This window comes from Osmia bicornis, chromosome 8 (genome assembly GCF_907164935.1).
Source record: "Osmia bicornis bicornis chromosome 8, iOsmBic2.1, whole genome shotgun sequence".
In the NCBI taxonomy this organism is placed as follows: Eukaryota; Metazoa; Arthropoda; class Insecta; order Hymenoptera; family Megachilidae; genus Osmia; species Osmia bicornis.
In genome coordinates, this window is record NC_060223.1 from 9,586,557 (window position 1) to 9,601,331 (window position 14,775).

The 14,775-nt window shown below is 31.8% G+C and overlaps 2 protein-coding genes across 15 annotated transcripts; one reads left to right on the forward strand and one right to left on the reverse strand.

The window, feature by feature from the left end:
* Positions 1-127: 127 nt before the first annotated feature.
* LOC114875225 lies at positions 128-4,443 on the forward strand. Its single transcript, XM_029185270.2, is given in 13 exon segments — positions 128-671; positions 673-859; positions 960-1,094; positions 1,163-1,915; positions 1,918-2,153; positions 2,226-2,561; positions 2,564-2,668; positions 2,670-2,776; positions 2,778-2,845; positions 2,848-2,871; positions 2,874-2,972; positions 2,975-3,114; positions 3,116-4,443. Coding segments are annotated over 13 exon segments (3,129 nt in total). The 5' UTR covers positions 128-521; the 3' UTR covers positions 3,905-4,443.
* Positions 4,412-14,767, reverse strand: LOC114875232 (antichymotrypsin-2-like). 14 transcript variants are annotated; one of them, XM_029185299.2, is made up of 9 exons: positions 13,145-13,289; positions 12,819-12,940; positions 12,558-12,740; positions 12,274-12,484; positions 11,978-12,192; positions 11,712-11,897; positions 11,493-11,628; positions 4,935-5,093; positions 4,519-4,707 (listed from the first exon to the last, which is right to left on the reverse strand). In XM_029185299.2, exons 1-8 carry the CDS (start codon positions 13,248-13,250, stop codon positions 4,942-4,944), a joined length of 1,311 nt encoding a protein of 436 aa, XP_029041132.1. In that variant the 5' UTR covers positions 13,251-13,289; the 3' UTR covers positions 4,519-4,707; positions 4,935-4,941. The 14 variants fall into 14 exon arrangements, with proteins under 14 accessions (XP_029041131.1, XP_029041132.1, XP_046142768.1 ...); XM_046286812.1 differs by lacking the exon at positions 4,935-5,093 and adding an exon at positions 5,420-5,590 and having other exon boundaries at positions 4,525-4,707; positions 13,145-13,290; XM_029185298.2 differs by lacking the exon at positions 4,935-5,093 and having other exon boundaries at positions 4,412-4,707; positions 13,145-13,288.
* Between the last annotated feature and the right edge of the window lie 8 nt (positions 14,768-14,775).

A 14,775-nucleotide genomic window follows, 5' to 3' on the forward strand; every position in this document is an offset into this window, starting at 1 on the left:
TTCAACATCCAATCAGAGAAGATTTTCAAAAATTCAAATTAATATAAACACAAAGTCATGATTTTATATTTTATGACTTCATGTTCTTTTTTTTTCATTCTCTTTGAATTTTATGTAAATGTATTATTTGTTACCCTATGATACATTTTATTCGTTCTGTATATATTATTATGCAATTGTGGAACAAAATGTTTGCACTATACAGTTTTGGAATTGCATTGTAGTTGTTTCAAGTGTATAAGTTGAGCACCATTCAACGTCTTATGGAATGCATTTCTCCCCACTACCTGTTGCACAGTGCTTTAAAATTTGAATTGTTCGTTAGTTCGGTTAATCCTGGTCCGTAAATAGGTTGTGTGCCATCGAAAATTGACGTCATTTATTATACAATGAACACAAATTTACATATAATTAGAACCTGTTGAGTAATACAACTTTTTGCATTATTTCAGATCCGCCTTGTATCGTAATTCCTCTATTAACTTAGAATTGTTCGATGAAATGTGAAAACTTATCAAAAGATGAGCGATTCTGGAGATCATGTTAAATACAAATGGACCCCTGAAAGTACTGCATTGTTAGTATCAGTATGGTCAGATAGACAAGTGCAAAAACAACTTGAATATGCTGCAAAACCGCAGCTCATTTGGGAAAGTATTGCACGGTATATGAAAAAAAAAAGGATATAACGTTTCTGGTAAACAATGTCGATCCCGTATGAAACAAGTTCTGGTCTGTTACCGTGAAGCTAAGAGAGCTGGTACTCGAGCTGGGGTAGAACAATATTATGAATCGATAGATAGAGTTCTGAAGAATAAACGTATGGAAGGAAATAACATGAACGGTATAGACACTGTAGGTAAGCTGTTTTAAGTATAAGGACTACTATTTATTTTACCTTTGCATTTTAAAATTATTCAAGAAAAGTAATTGGTCTTTTCTTTTCTATCTTTTACTAGATGCAACAATGAATGTGAAGTCTCCGTCTAAAGATGCAAAAACAAACAAGAATTTGCAAACAAGATATAAATATCAAGAGCCTATACAATCATTCCATCGTACGGAAGCGCTATCACCCACTTGGACATTAACACGTAACAATTAATTCGTTGATTAGTACTATCATTGATACGGAAAAATATTTTAAATACATATTTTACAGGTGAAAATGAATATCCAGATTCTCCTGAATCGAACGAAACTGTAATAGCTCGACCATATAGGGTTTTCTCTCCTACAAGAGATGTAGCTATTAATACTGGTGAACAATTGACTCAGGCAATTGGTAAACCAATCCAGCGTAATTATCTGTCGGAAGAACCGGTACGAGCAACTTACAAACAAAACTTTTCATCTAATTACGGGTACGGAGAAATACCCTACCAGAATACAGTACAAAATGTGCAGAATCAAATAATTCAAGAGAACATGCAGCAGAATCAAATGATTCAAGAGAATATGCAACAGAATCCCAATTTACAACGAATCTGTATGCATAATCAACCGAATATGTTGGTAAATAATCTAAATCATCCGCAAAATTTTAATCACTGCTTAACAAGCCAGTCTATGGATGTTCCCGTACAAATTAGACCAGCAATGGTACAAAATCCTAATTTAGAACATATAATTCTACAACAAAATCAATTACAACAAGTAAATAATCGTGCGATGCCTCAGGAGCCTAAAAAAGTCACGTTTGGACACAATGTAACAAGCACGTATCAACAACAGTATGGCAATTTATTAACTCACATGCCTGTTGTAGTGAATGCAAAACAAACCGGCTCGTTATCCCCGGATTATTCACCAGATGTATCTCAGAATTTAAACGATGCTTTCTGTCAGTCAAAAAGTACCGAGGAAACAGATAACTTAAACGAAACTTATAACAATACGTACAAGTGCCAATCCTTTAACGGTACAAAACTCCTGATGTTTCTGTAATAACCAACAACGCGACATGTAACGACGACAGCTTATTAGAACTTTTAATAAATTCACCGACTCCATCGGAAATTGATAATAAATCTAAGGATACTGCTGTTAACACGGATGATATTCCATACGTTCCATTAAGGAAAAAGAAAGTACAAAAATTAGAGCAACTTGTGTTAAGTGCTATTAATTCTCAAAACGAAGTTGTTAATAAGGTAAGATACAAATTATTTCATTTCTTGTTAATTTAATTAAACAGATCTTTGATTAACGTGACATTGTTTCAGATCCTTACTGCGCAAAATGATATGGTAACAAAATTCTTAGATATAGACAGAGATCGCCAGAACAGACTTGAGAACCGTTTAGATGATCTGTTAAAGGTAATTCATAATTCTGCACAAATGAAACAAGGTTCAGAGGTAGATATTGGACTACCTCAGGTGCCTCCAGCACCACCAGAGCCTATGATAACATCTTTGGTACCTCCTCCAAAACCAGGGGTTGCTCCTCCAAAATTAGATTTGGTGCCCCCAAAACCATGTCGCGTGCCTTGTACGATGCCTAATTCTAATATTGAATTAATCAATCAAAATCCCATAGCCACTAGGCCTGGTGTAGTTTTCACCCATAAACCAGTCCAGTAAAGAAGCCTGGCACTATATGGTCAAAATTAGGACCGGTATCACAGTCCCCTTTCGTGAAAGCACAGCAACGTTTAGGCTTTCAGGTCTGTCTCGAATATGGATACTATCACTCAGTTCCCTGCAGAAAGGCGCATAGCTAGAGAACTGGACAAGGGTATGGATACAGAGACTCTATTGTACGAGACGAAAAATTCTTAGAAGCAGAGAAGGAATTAGAAGGAAGATAGAGAATGCTCGTCGCGAAGCAGCAATTGAGTCAACGTAAGCGCCCGTAGGAAATTATTCACGCAAGAGAGCCGACTACAGCGATGATACTGACCGCAGCTTCTTGGAGAACGAGATGTCGGGTTCTGGAGCAAGAATTTGCGAATTCTTATGATAGAAATGATGAAATATGAAAAATACCGATGATGATTTATTAGCAGGACAAGGGGAAAGCTATGACCGTTGCGGCATTAAGTATCGACCTAATTATGTAACTAGCGAACCTTGTAATACATCTACACCGGCTAAACTGGGACCGTTTCTAATATAATAATAATGGAACATCTGCACCACCGAAACAGACGATCCAGCAGTTGGCTCAGCTTGTAATGAATACAGGAAGGTGGAAAGATACCGTTGTGCCAAGCGAACAACGAAACGGTAGATATGGAAATCAGATAAATGCACAGGAACATCAGGATACGCGTCCCGTTGCTTGCAATAGGACATTCACTTTGCCAGAAAACAGAATTCCATCGAGAGAAAGTCAAATGAAAACTGATGAAAATCATATACAAGATTGGATAAACAAGGCAAATGATCCCAGAGCGCCGTATGGTTCTTCGTCCAATGTAACAAATCAGAAGCCTAATTTTCCTGTAGGTTTTACAACCACGATGTTGGATACTGGAGGTTTAAAGAACAGGGATTCAAATACTGAAACGAATAAACCGATTGGGTTCAATAGTAACACTGTACCGTATCGTAAACAAAGTGTACGGTTCATGGATGATTTGGCTGAATTACAAAGGATGTACTTTGAAACGGTTTACAAACAGCAGCAAATGAATGATAGTTTACCTTACGTAGTGGGTAATGATCATATGCTTTCGTTTCAGAATCAGCAAATGATTGAGAAATACACCCATGAGGTGAAACAAAAGAGACAGTCTAAAGATACTGACTCTGACAATGATGAAGAGTTTTTGGATACTACTGCCAGTATGCCTCCAGTTGTTTCCCATCGAGGTTCCCTCACCTCAACTGGTACGGTATCTACGGAAAACGCACATTCCATTAAATTTCCAAAACCAGATAATTGTGTGATAAGTTAATCATACAAGTATGATAAGAAAATTTTGATACTATATGTGCAATCAATTTTGTTTGATTATAATGAAATTGTTGGATAACTTTTTTAAACTGTATTTTCACATTATCCTGACTCATATTTTAATACTATTAGATAGTTTCTATAGAAATTTTACTATTTTAACTACATTTGTTGATTGCAAAATATTAATTTTTGCCTTACCGAAAGGCAACGAATACGTTTGATCATAATTATTCGTTAAACTATGCAATGTTACAAATATTAAGTATTTTCATAGAAACTTTTTACTTTATGCATGTATTATACTACTAAAACTTACGCTTTTAATAAAAATTATTTTTTGTTAATTATTGTTATAGCTTATAAACTTTTATAAGAATTTTAAGATAGAACTGAATTTGCATACTTTTGAAAATAGAAAAAAGTGCATTAAACCAATATTGTTGGATTTCAAGGGTATGTCTGTTTCCAGGAGCGTCAGATTTTATAAAAAATGTTGATGATGCTGTAATGATAAATAAATTTTTATTTTTACTCTTATGCATGATGAATTATTGAAATTGATTTTTTATATAAATCTTTACCTTCAATAATCCCAATTTAGAGGCGTTTACATTTATATAATATTAAAAAGCGATATTTTATTTATTTAAACTTTTGGTTCATTAACATGTCCTGTAAATAGTGTTGTTGCAGTTGCAGCATTAGAATCATCCTGAGATAGTTTGACAATGTTGTAGAAGAATGGTCGATCTACTGTAAACTCCATTGGTAATACCAAAAAAAATGGTACTATGTGCACAGCTGTAAAATAAAATTGTTGCATTATATGGATTAGTTTATCTTTTAAACGACAGTTATGAACGTTCCTTTCAATTTTTGTTGTTATGACAATTCACAGGTACAATGTGCAAGTAATACACAAACAATAGGACAAGACACAAAGAAGACAATGCAATATTTTGTACATCCATACACCCAATTATTGAAAGGATATGTTAATATACTATATTATTATCCAGTATAGTTACACGTAAATTATGGTTTAGTAACGTGTCCAGAAAATAAAGGTATAACAGCTTCAATTTCTTCAGAATTGATGCACAAAAGGTATAACCATGGTCGATCGATGCGCATTATCACAGGTGGAGGCTCGAATAAGGTTTTGCTCGCTTCCACAAGTTCTAACTCTGAAAAAAAAATGGAATTTTATCCCGAAAATTAAATTACATTCCTTTCTTACATTAAGTTCTTAAGGCGATTGAATGTTCGGTGAATTATTTTAATACAGACCCAGAGAAACGAAACATCGGTATTGGAATGTAACTTAAAATAAACAATTTATTTTCTTCTCCGTTTTAACGAGAACCTATGTTAACATTAGTTTTCTCTTTTATTTTTGTTTATAGTACATGTTACTAAATCTTTCCACTACCTTTTCGCAAATCACCTTACATAAGTCCATCATTAAACGGTGAACGGACATTTTTAATATATTATTATCCAGTATAATTACACGTAAATTATGGTTTAGTAACATGTCCAGAAAATAAAGTTATAACATCTTGAACTTCTCCAGGGTTGGTTTCAGGAGTTCTGCACAAAAGGTATAACCATGGTCGATCGCAGCGCATTATCACAGATGAAGGCTCGAATAATGTTTCACTCTCTTCCGCAAAATATATAGCTGAAAAAAAAATGTAATTTTATCCCTAAAATTAAATAACATTTCTTTCTTACACTAATTTGTTAAGGCGATTTAATATTCGATGAATTATTTTAATGAAGACCCAGAGAAACGCAACATCGGTATTAGAATGTAACTTGAAATAAGCAATTTATTTTCTTCTCCGTTTTAAGGAGAACGTATATTAACATTAGTTCTATCTTTCATTTTTGTGTATAGTACATCTTTCTAAATCTTTCCACCATTCAATATAATTATACGTAAATTATGGTTCAGTAACATGTCCAGAAAATAAAGTTATAACATCTTGAATTTCTCCAGGGTTGGTTTTAGGAGTTCTGCACAAAAGGTATAACCATGGTCGATCGACGTGCATTATCAGAGGTGGAGACTTGAAGGATATTGCGCTGTATGCCACAAAATATATAGCTGAAAAAAAAATGTAATTTTATCCCTAAAATTAAATAATATTTCTTTCTTACACTAATTTGTTAAGGCGATTTAATGTTCGATGAATTATTTTAATGAAGACCCAGAGAAACGCAACATCGGTATTAGAATGTAACTTGAAATAAACAATTTATTTTCTTCTCCGTTTTAAGGAGAACGTATATTAACATTAGTTATATCTTTCATTTTTGTGTATAGCACATCTTTCTAAATCTTTCCACCATCCAATATAATTATACGTAAATTATGGTTCAGTAACATGTCCAGAAAATAAAGTTATGACATCTTGAATTTCTCCAGAGTTGGTTTCAGGAGTTCTGCACAAAAGGTATAACCATGGTCGATCGATGCGCATTATCAGAGGTGGAGGTATGAAGGATATTGCGCTTAATCCCACAACTTGTATAACTGAAAAAAAAAATGTAATTTTATCCCTAAAATTAAATAACATTTCTTTCTTACACTAATTTGTTAAGGCGATTTAATGTTCGATGAATTATTTTAATGAAGACCCAGAGAAACGCAACATCGGTATTAGAATGTATAAACTTGAAATAAACAATTTATTTTCTTCTCCGTTTTAAGGAGAACGTATATTAACATTAGTTATATCTTTCATTTTTGTGTATAGCACATCTTTCTATCTTTCCACCATCCAATATAATTACACGTAAATTATGGTTCAGTAACATGTCCAGAAAATAAAGTTATAACATCTCGAATTTCTTCAGGGTTGGTTTTAGGAGTTCTGCACAAAAGGTATAACCATGGTCGATCGATGCGCATTATCAGAGGTGGAGGCTTGAAGGACGCGCTCGCTAGAGTAAATATTACAGCTGAAAAAAAAATGTAATTTTATCCCTAAAATTAAATAACATTTCTTTCTTACACTAATTTATTAAGGCGATTTAATGTTCGATGAATTATTTTAATGAAGAAATAAACAATTTATTTTCTTCTCCGTTTTAACGAGAACCTATGTTAACATTAGTTTTCTCTTTCATTTTTGTGTATAGAACATGTTTCTGAATTTTTCCACCACCTTTCTGCAAATCACCTTGCATAAGTCCATCATTCAACGGTGAACCGACATGTTAAATATAAATGCAAAGAAAATATATATAATAAAATAAAACATGACATTTTAAACTAACATGTACACGATACACGTAAAAATTTACAATGTTAATAAAAACAGATGGCAATATCGTTACTTATAAAACTGATAATACAATTCTTAATGCTTAGGTTCGACTGTATGGCCACTGAACAATGTTACGACGGAGGATACTTTGTTTCCATCGTCTTTTGTGATTTTTATGATATTGTAATAAAATGGACGGTTAACAGTGAAATCCATTGGAAAATCCAAAGACAGTTTCATCATAATGGCACCTGAAACAAAGCAACCGTGAATCGTATGGAATTTAACATCTCAGGTGTTGCATTTTTTAATGAGAGGTGAAGAAAAAAAGAAAATAGCTTAAAGGGTGGTCTAAGAGGATCCCTATAACTTTATATATCTACTTCTCTGGATTTGAAGAATATTACTCTCTATTGCAAGTTGATAAAATTATAGAAAAATGGATAATCGAGAAGAAACTTCCATAATATATTGATAAATGTTGCCTCCCTATAACTATAGATTTGCCAACTGAGATTAAAAAAGTGGAAAATTAGAGAAGTACAAATATATAAAAAAAAAAAAAAAAAAAAAAAGATGAATCATCCGCATGATTTTCAAATGAACAATCGAGACTAAATATTGTTTAGTTCGCAACCTGTCAGATAAGTTTTATTAAGAGAGAAAGAGAGATTATTAAATCATCGAATATTAATAACAGGTGATCATCGGCAATCAAACAACTATTACTATTATACGAACGAGCATGGAACATCAATCTTTGCAGATCCTAAGATAGAATCCTCTTAATGATTTTCGTTTCAAGGAAATATCATTGCATCATATGTACAATATGCATAACAAAAAAGAAAAACAATTCAATGTAATCACGTGCTACGTTATTTAACACAATACATACATATAACCGAGACTGTACGTATATTAATCATAAGACGATACCTAGGCACAGCTTCACAGGTGGGTACATTAAAGAGGAGTAACATTAATTATTAAAAGGAGTTGTTTAAGCCAACGATGAGTTTAAATTGTCATGGCACAATAACGCGTCCTGTGAACATTTGCAAGTTGATGTCTCCTGTTTTAAGGACAACATAAAAAAATGGACGATTCACCGAGATTTTCGGTACTATCTGAATAGAAGGTGCCACTACAACCGCTCCTGAAACAACGACAACACATAACACACGTATATTAATTGGAAAATTATTTAGATCAATCCACGAAGAATGCTTTTCTTCCAACTAATTATCTGGTAAAATAATTGAAATATATCGTACAGAAGATTAGTTAGAAATATACAATCCCAATATCTTATGCACAGCTGTTTATTTTTATGCTCTACATGCCTGATGTATTCAATGCAACAATTTCTTAAGCAAAACACTTCATTATTATTATAAAATTTTATATATATATATATATTTTTTTACTACTACTTAAAACCTTTGGTTAGTGGGGACTAGACACAATTTCATTGTCTATCAAGGTACTTACCCAGATATGCCATCATCCTTCCAGAGGAATGATTGCACAAAAATTTATAGAGAAAATCATATTAGTTGACAAAGAAATTTTATGCATATCTGGGTTAATGTGTTTAGAAGGAACTAAGGCCGACTGATAATTATTTAACACTGGGATCGTTAATATGTCCAGAAAATATAGAAATAACTTCTCTATCTTCGGTTTCTCGATTATCAATTAATTTGACGATATTATAGAAAAATGGACGGTCAATCATCATCGTTTCCCTGCCGTATGTCATACATCGTGCTTCGATATGTAATCCTGGAACAAATTGTAATAATAACCGGTACTAATGAAACTTGGATAATGCTTAGGAAAAATATTCTTTTGCATTCTACCATTACATAGTGCGTTATGATTAAAATGTTGACCTTACTACATGTATAAACCCGCAAAAAAGATGATAAATACCTGTTGACGATGGGAATCAGGATTTTATATGAACTTTCATACCCTTAAAGTTGTTTCTTTTTTATTATTATATTATTGATTAAAATAATCACTTAAAAGCGTCAAATTACAATGAATTCATTCAGAAACTAGTTAATTGTTAGCCAAGCTGTGATATCACACCAACGAACAAAGGTACGTTATTCTGAAGAATTGCGAAGTAAAAGGGTTTGTCAACTTTAAACTCTGGTGGAATCGGGGCAAGACCTGGAGCAATCGAATCTAACATCATTCCTAAAAAGAATTACACATTATACACGAGCGATCGTGATTTTCTTTTTTCTAAATTGAACACAAGCAATTAACATTACTACTTCATGAAAGACAACGCTTTTCAGTTGTCTCAACAAGTATTTTCAAGTTATTCTTGCATAATTTTTCTGTGAAACATGTTTCATCGTCAGTCAGAGTGATTAAACTTCAAATCCATTAGATGTTAGGAAATTATTGTTACATAATAAAGGTACGATTACTGATAATCAAAATAGTTTCCACTTTTAGAAGTATGAGGTATAGCAGAAGAAAAATAAATGATCATTTATATAATATAAATTTATATAAAATTCATTCATGAATGATTTCAGTGAACACGCCGTTGTTACCGTTTGTTGAATGTTTACTGACATCATTCACGTTTGGGCTCTGTATAAACACGTAATACAGAGATATCTTTTTGTTAACATTATCAAGGATGAAAATAGATAGCCCGCCAATAGCTCAATATTACATCATTGCACTTGTAACTTGTTACAAGTACCTCCTTCGATAAAGTTACTTGGTAACTTTGTACACCTTAGTGAAATACATATGAGTAACGACAAAGTTTTGTTTTCCATATAAAAAATCATTTATTAAAATCAATTTTTAAAACTGGCAGACGAATGGCAAGATAGTGCACAATACGAGATATTATCATTGGTCCTAAATTGATTTGGCATCGCGGAATGTAAAGAGACGTAGAAATCGAAGTATCTAAAAAGTTGTTCGTATAAAATGATTAATGATTATATCGTTTAAAATAAAAATACGAACACTACGACACAGCTCTTGCTATAAATATAATAACATCGTGGTATTTAATAATCAACAGGAAGGGTCGATTCACGTAGAACTCAATGGGCTTCGGAGGTGACCAAGAGCTCGAAAGAGGCCTTACACTGAGACCTGCCACAAGCAATTAACAGTGAATTATTCACTTGAACCGTAAGCACAAATTGCATGGGAGTAACATTGGATGGGCCGTTACTATGTGCATTTTTATTAAAACTACTGAATTATGTTATCACACAACCAGGATAAGAAGAGGTAGTGTGCATAAGCCATATGCTAACGTGTAAGTGGCTGGGATATAGAACTAAAGAAGATGCTGCACATGGATCCCTTTGTCCTTGTTAAAAAAGTGATAAATTAACAATTTAAAAAATCTCGTTTTTCTTCACCTCTCTTCCTCGGTTTTGTCAAGGACTGGAATAACTGATGTTTAATACATGGTCATTAATATATTTGATTAGATCATACCTAATCCTCTCCACTTAAATCCTTTACTGAATAATTAAATAGTACAGCTAATTTATGTATATATATATTTACATTTTAACTAACTATGTTAGTTAAAGAGAATTCTTAAATAACTTTGTTCTCAAACAAGTGTGTTAGAGAAATGATTTAAACAATTTAATATACTTGCCTACGTATGTACATACAAAGACGATTATTTTTAACACATCAAACAACTTGAAACACTGCACAATAAAGCAATAAAAAAGCAACAGATCACTAGTCGATACGAATGTATCGACAATGTAAAAAAATGTATTGCAACTCATGCATTGACATCACGAATTTGTATGGAATGTAAGGGTATATGTGTAACAGATCTACAGAGATGTCAATTGTAAGAAGTCGTGGAAAATTGTTTAAAAGCACAGAAATATTGTAAATTAAGCAAGCCATTAAACTATGCAAAATATCATTTCAAACATATTATTTTAAAAATGAAGAAAAGTGTAAGGATAGTACAAAAAATAAAAAAGTTTAGCGTTGTAAAGATAAGAAACATAGCTATGGCAATTTCTTTTTAATGACCTATGATGTCATGGCTGATGATGATTGCCTGAGGCTCAGCCCACAGGTAACAGTAAACTGTTCACCATCTAAAAAGTGCTAGCTGTGTAGATCTAATCTACATATACATAAATTTGAATTTCGAAATTTTTTTTTAAATTACATAACATTTTCATGTTTGAAATAATACTTTGCTTAAATAGTACTTATGTAATTTCTACATATGTAGAAATTACATAAGTACTGAAAGAGAAGAAGTTGACTTACCAGTAGCGGCAGCAGCTTCGCTTCCTTCTTCGTTCACTTCGATAAAAGCCTTTTGTACAACCTTACTAACAAGCAGGTTGTCATCGGCGATACCAGAAAAGTCGGCTCGTGAAGTAAACATATCGGTTAAGCCCAGCTGCGAAAACCAAAGATCAAAAATGTAAAAAAAAAAAGATTTTAGGGTTTTGTACTTACATTACAAAAATTGAGTTGACTTACCTTATTTAACGGTTCGTTCAGCTCTATTTTACTTTCGATTTTAAACTTTGGTAGATACAATTCTACTTCGCGTTCATGTCCCTGATTTAGGACATCCATAATATTTGTACTTTGTAATTTTTTTTCAACCTCTGCCAAACCATTGATTTCATTTGGAAGAATTATGATCATACTCAGTTCATCGCCCTGAATGATTGATTTGCTTATTATTATAGATACAACGAGAATACCAACAATAATAATATATCAATCTTTTATTAAATTACCTTGTATGGCAATACGACGAATTTAGCATTTAAATTTGAAAGTTCACCATATATATAGGAACCTGATCTGAACATTGTGGAGACATTTTTTACCGTATTTTCATTGACATGGAATGGTCTTTCTTTAGTATCCTCAGGATCAAATTTATTTTTCCATTGACCCTTAAAATATACTGCATTTACAAGTACCATTGCTGTCATTTCATTCAAATCACCTATTTAAAATAAAATATTATTAACAAACTTCAAGTTATTTTGATAGTTTTTATGTCATTGATATTAACGACATTACTAACCAGATTTAACAATATCTTTAATACGGTCATTTGTATTTTGTTGAACCCATGTGTTAATAATATTGGCAGCTTCTTCGGATTTAGCGAAGTTTACTAGTTGAGTAACAGAGCGAAAATAGTTCTCTGTTAACTCTTTGTAAGTTGGTTTAACAGAGAATTTCTCAGCAGGAAAAACTTTATTAGCAAGAAGAAGTTTATTCTCTTTAACATTCTGTAATGAAATATATGAATAATGACACGCGATAAAACTAAAATTTGAAATAGGAACAAATATTGATACTTACATTAAGATTATCAATAAGCGATTGATAACCAGATGTACCTAGAGTATCTGGTGATGGAAGACGAAGTACTTTTTTAAATTGTTTTTCTGTTTCACCACGAGCTCCATATGCAGCCATAGCAAGAACAACAGCTGCACTAAGAGGAGACATTATAAGATTACCAGGATTTTCCTTTACCACACACTAAAAAAAAAGGTTTATATTTCTATAAGTAATCTATTTCTATTAAAATATCTTAAAGCTATTATTGCATTCTTTCACCTGAAATAAGGAGGATGAAAATTGATTTGTTCCCTCCGAAACAGCGCGAAGCGCTTGGGTGTTGTTTTCTGCTTTTGCCATTGTTAATAGAACAAGGCACACGCTCAAAAAACTTTTCTTTACTGTAAACATTCATTATTAATAATTTAATGTAGTAAGGAATGATGTAAAAATCAAATATCATTTTTAAGCATAACTGTGTTATCTATGTTATATAATATGTCTATAAAATTAGATGACATAATTATAATATCTTGAATGAGAGGTAGAAATAAAAATGTTGACATTTGATAAACATAAACAGATAAAACAAGAAACAAATATACCTTTTAACCCTGCAGTAAAGTGAAATGTATGTGTATGTAAATTCTTATCTTTTGGAGTAATTTTCACATTGTAGATCATTTTATAATTACAGAAAATGATTTCCATAAATTATTATCACAGTCAAATACATACATGTTACTTTACACATTAGTACATATGTAATGTTTAATACAATTAAATTCAGTCTGACCAAGTGCCTTATATTTTCAATTTTGTATCCAATAATAAAGACATTGTTATGGATCAAAGTAACCCTAGATCACCCTAGATCGACCATCCGTCTTTCGAGAGTTAATGTTTTCGTGTGTAAGTAAATATAATATTACATATCAAAATTCCAATTATGGAAAAAAGAAACTGTAATCTTGAAACGATTAAACAAGGAAACAAAGCATGTAACAGGCACAGATTCAATATTTCCTCTAAACTCTCCGGGGAAAACCCGTTGACGTTTTTACAGAGTCTTGTTACTTATGTGTATATATATATACAATTTAATTAACGAGCCGTGAAATCGGAGATATTTTGTCAGTATTTACTCAACCCATTTATAGAAACTTATTAGACAATTATATGACTTTAATAAATTTTCATATATAATTTTCCATTATAATTATAGCATTTACAAAAGATATTGTATGAATTTTATAATAAATAAACATAAAGTTTTATTATAAAATATTTACCCATTGATAAGAAATTATCTCTATTTCAAACTTCATATTTCATTTTCGTATTTGTATCATTAAATTAGAATCAAGCATCAGTAATCCTTTATCAACATATTATAAGTACAACTAATATTTGAATACTCGAATATGCAGACTGAATACATTGTAGTGTCTACTACGAAAATCTATGTAGCTTGAAACGGATGGAATGTATTAATTTGTCCTGTTATTTTTGTTGCGTCTTATGACGTGATCGAATGGGAATACCAAGATATGCCGTTTATTTCCTACATACAATACCACATAACTTTCAACGAAAAATTATACATATCCTTGAACTATGATCACGTTTACTTTGACGCGATAAATATGCGCCACGCTTATTATTGCAGCTACCTATTTTTGTCAGAAGAAACGGTACAAGAATGTTTCATTGAAAAATCTATCATTTTAAATAACAGATCTTCATCAAATTCAAAATAAATTAGAGGCTTAAAGAAAAATTGTTATTTTCTAAAATATTTTTGAAAAACAAACATTATAATTGAAGATAAAAGATAATTAAAAAATAATGTATAAAGAGATGAACGAACACCAATCCATTAAATTTTAATAAAAATATAAGTTATTCAAATTTCAATGTCATTAGAAATGATGGTTACCAAATTCCGAAGGTAACAGCAGAATACCGTTTCGAAGGATTTCTAATTTACATATTTAACTCATTCGATCACTTCATCGAAATTCTATATTTATAAATTACATTTTTAAAAATATTACAAACAAATTACGTATAAATTTTCTACGAGCAGAAATTGGTCCCGCGATCATCTGTGGTATTAATAATTTCTTCACGCGAAAATTTACTTACATATACTCATACTGCAATTACTTTATTGGACCGCTTATTCTTCTTCAGCAGTCAAACGTCGACTGGAAGAAGAGGCGACAGTCTGAAT

Excerpts from the sequence above, each read along its gene's own strand:
- LOC114875232 (XM_046286812.1), bottom strand. The coding sequence starts at position 13,250 with ATGGAAATCATTTTCTGTAATTATAAAATGATCTACAATGTGAAAATT. Across the intron at positions 12,941-13,144 it reads CTTTACTGCAGGGTTAAAAG|TAAAGAAAAGTTTTTTGAGC; the intron begins GTATATTTGTTT and ends GAATGTTTACAG. Across the intron at positions 12,485-12,557 it reads CGCTTATTGATAATCTTAAT|AATGTTAAAGAGAATAAACT; the intron begins GTAAGTATCAAT and ends ATTTCATTACAG.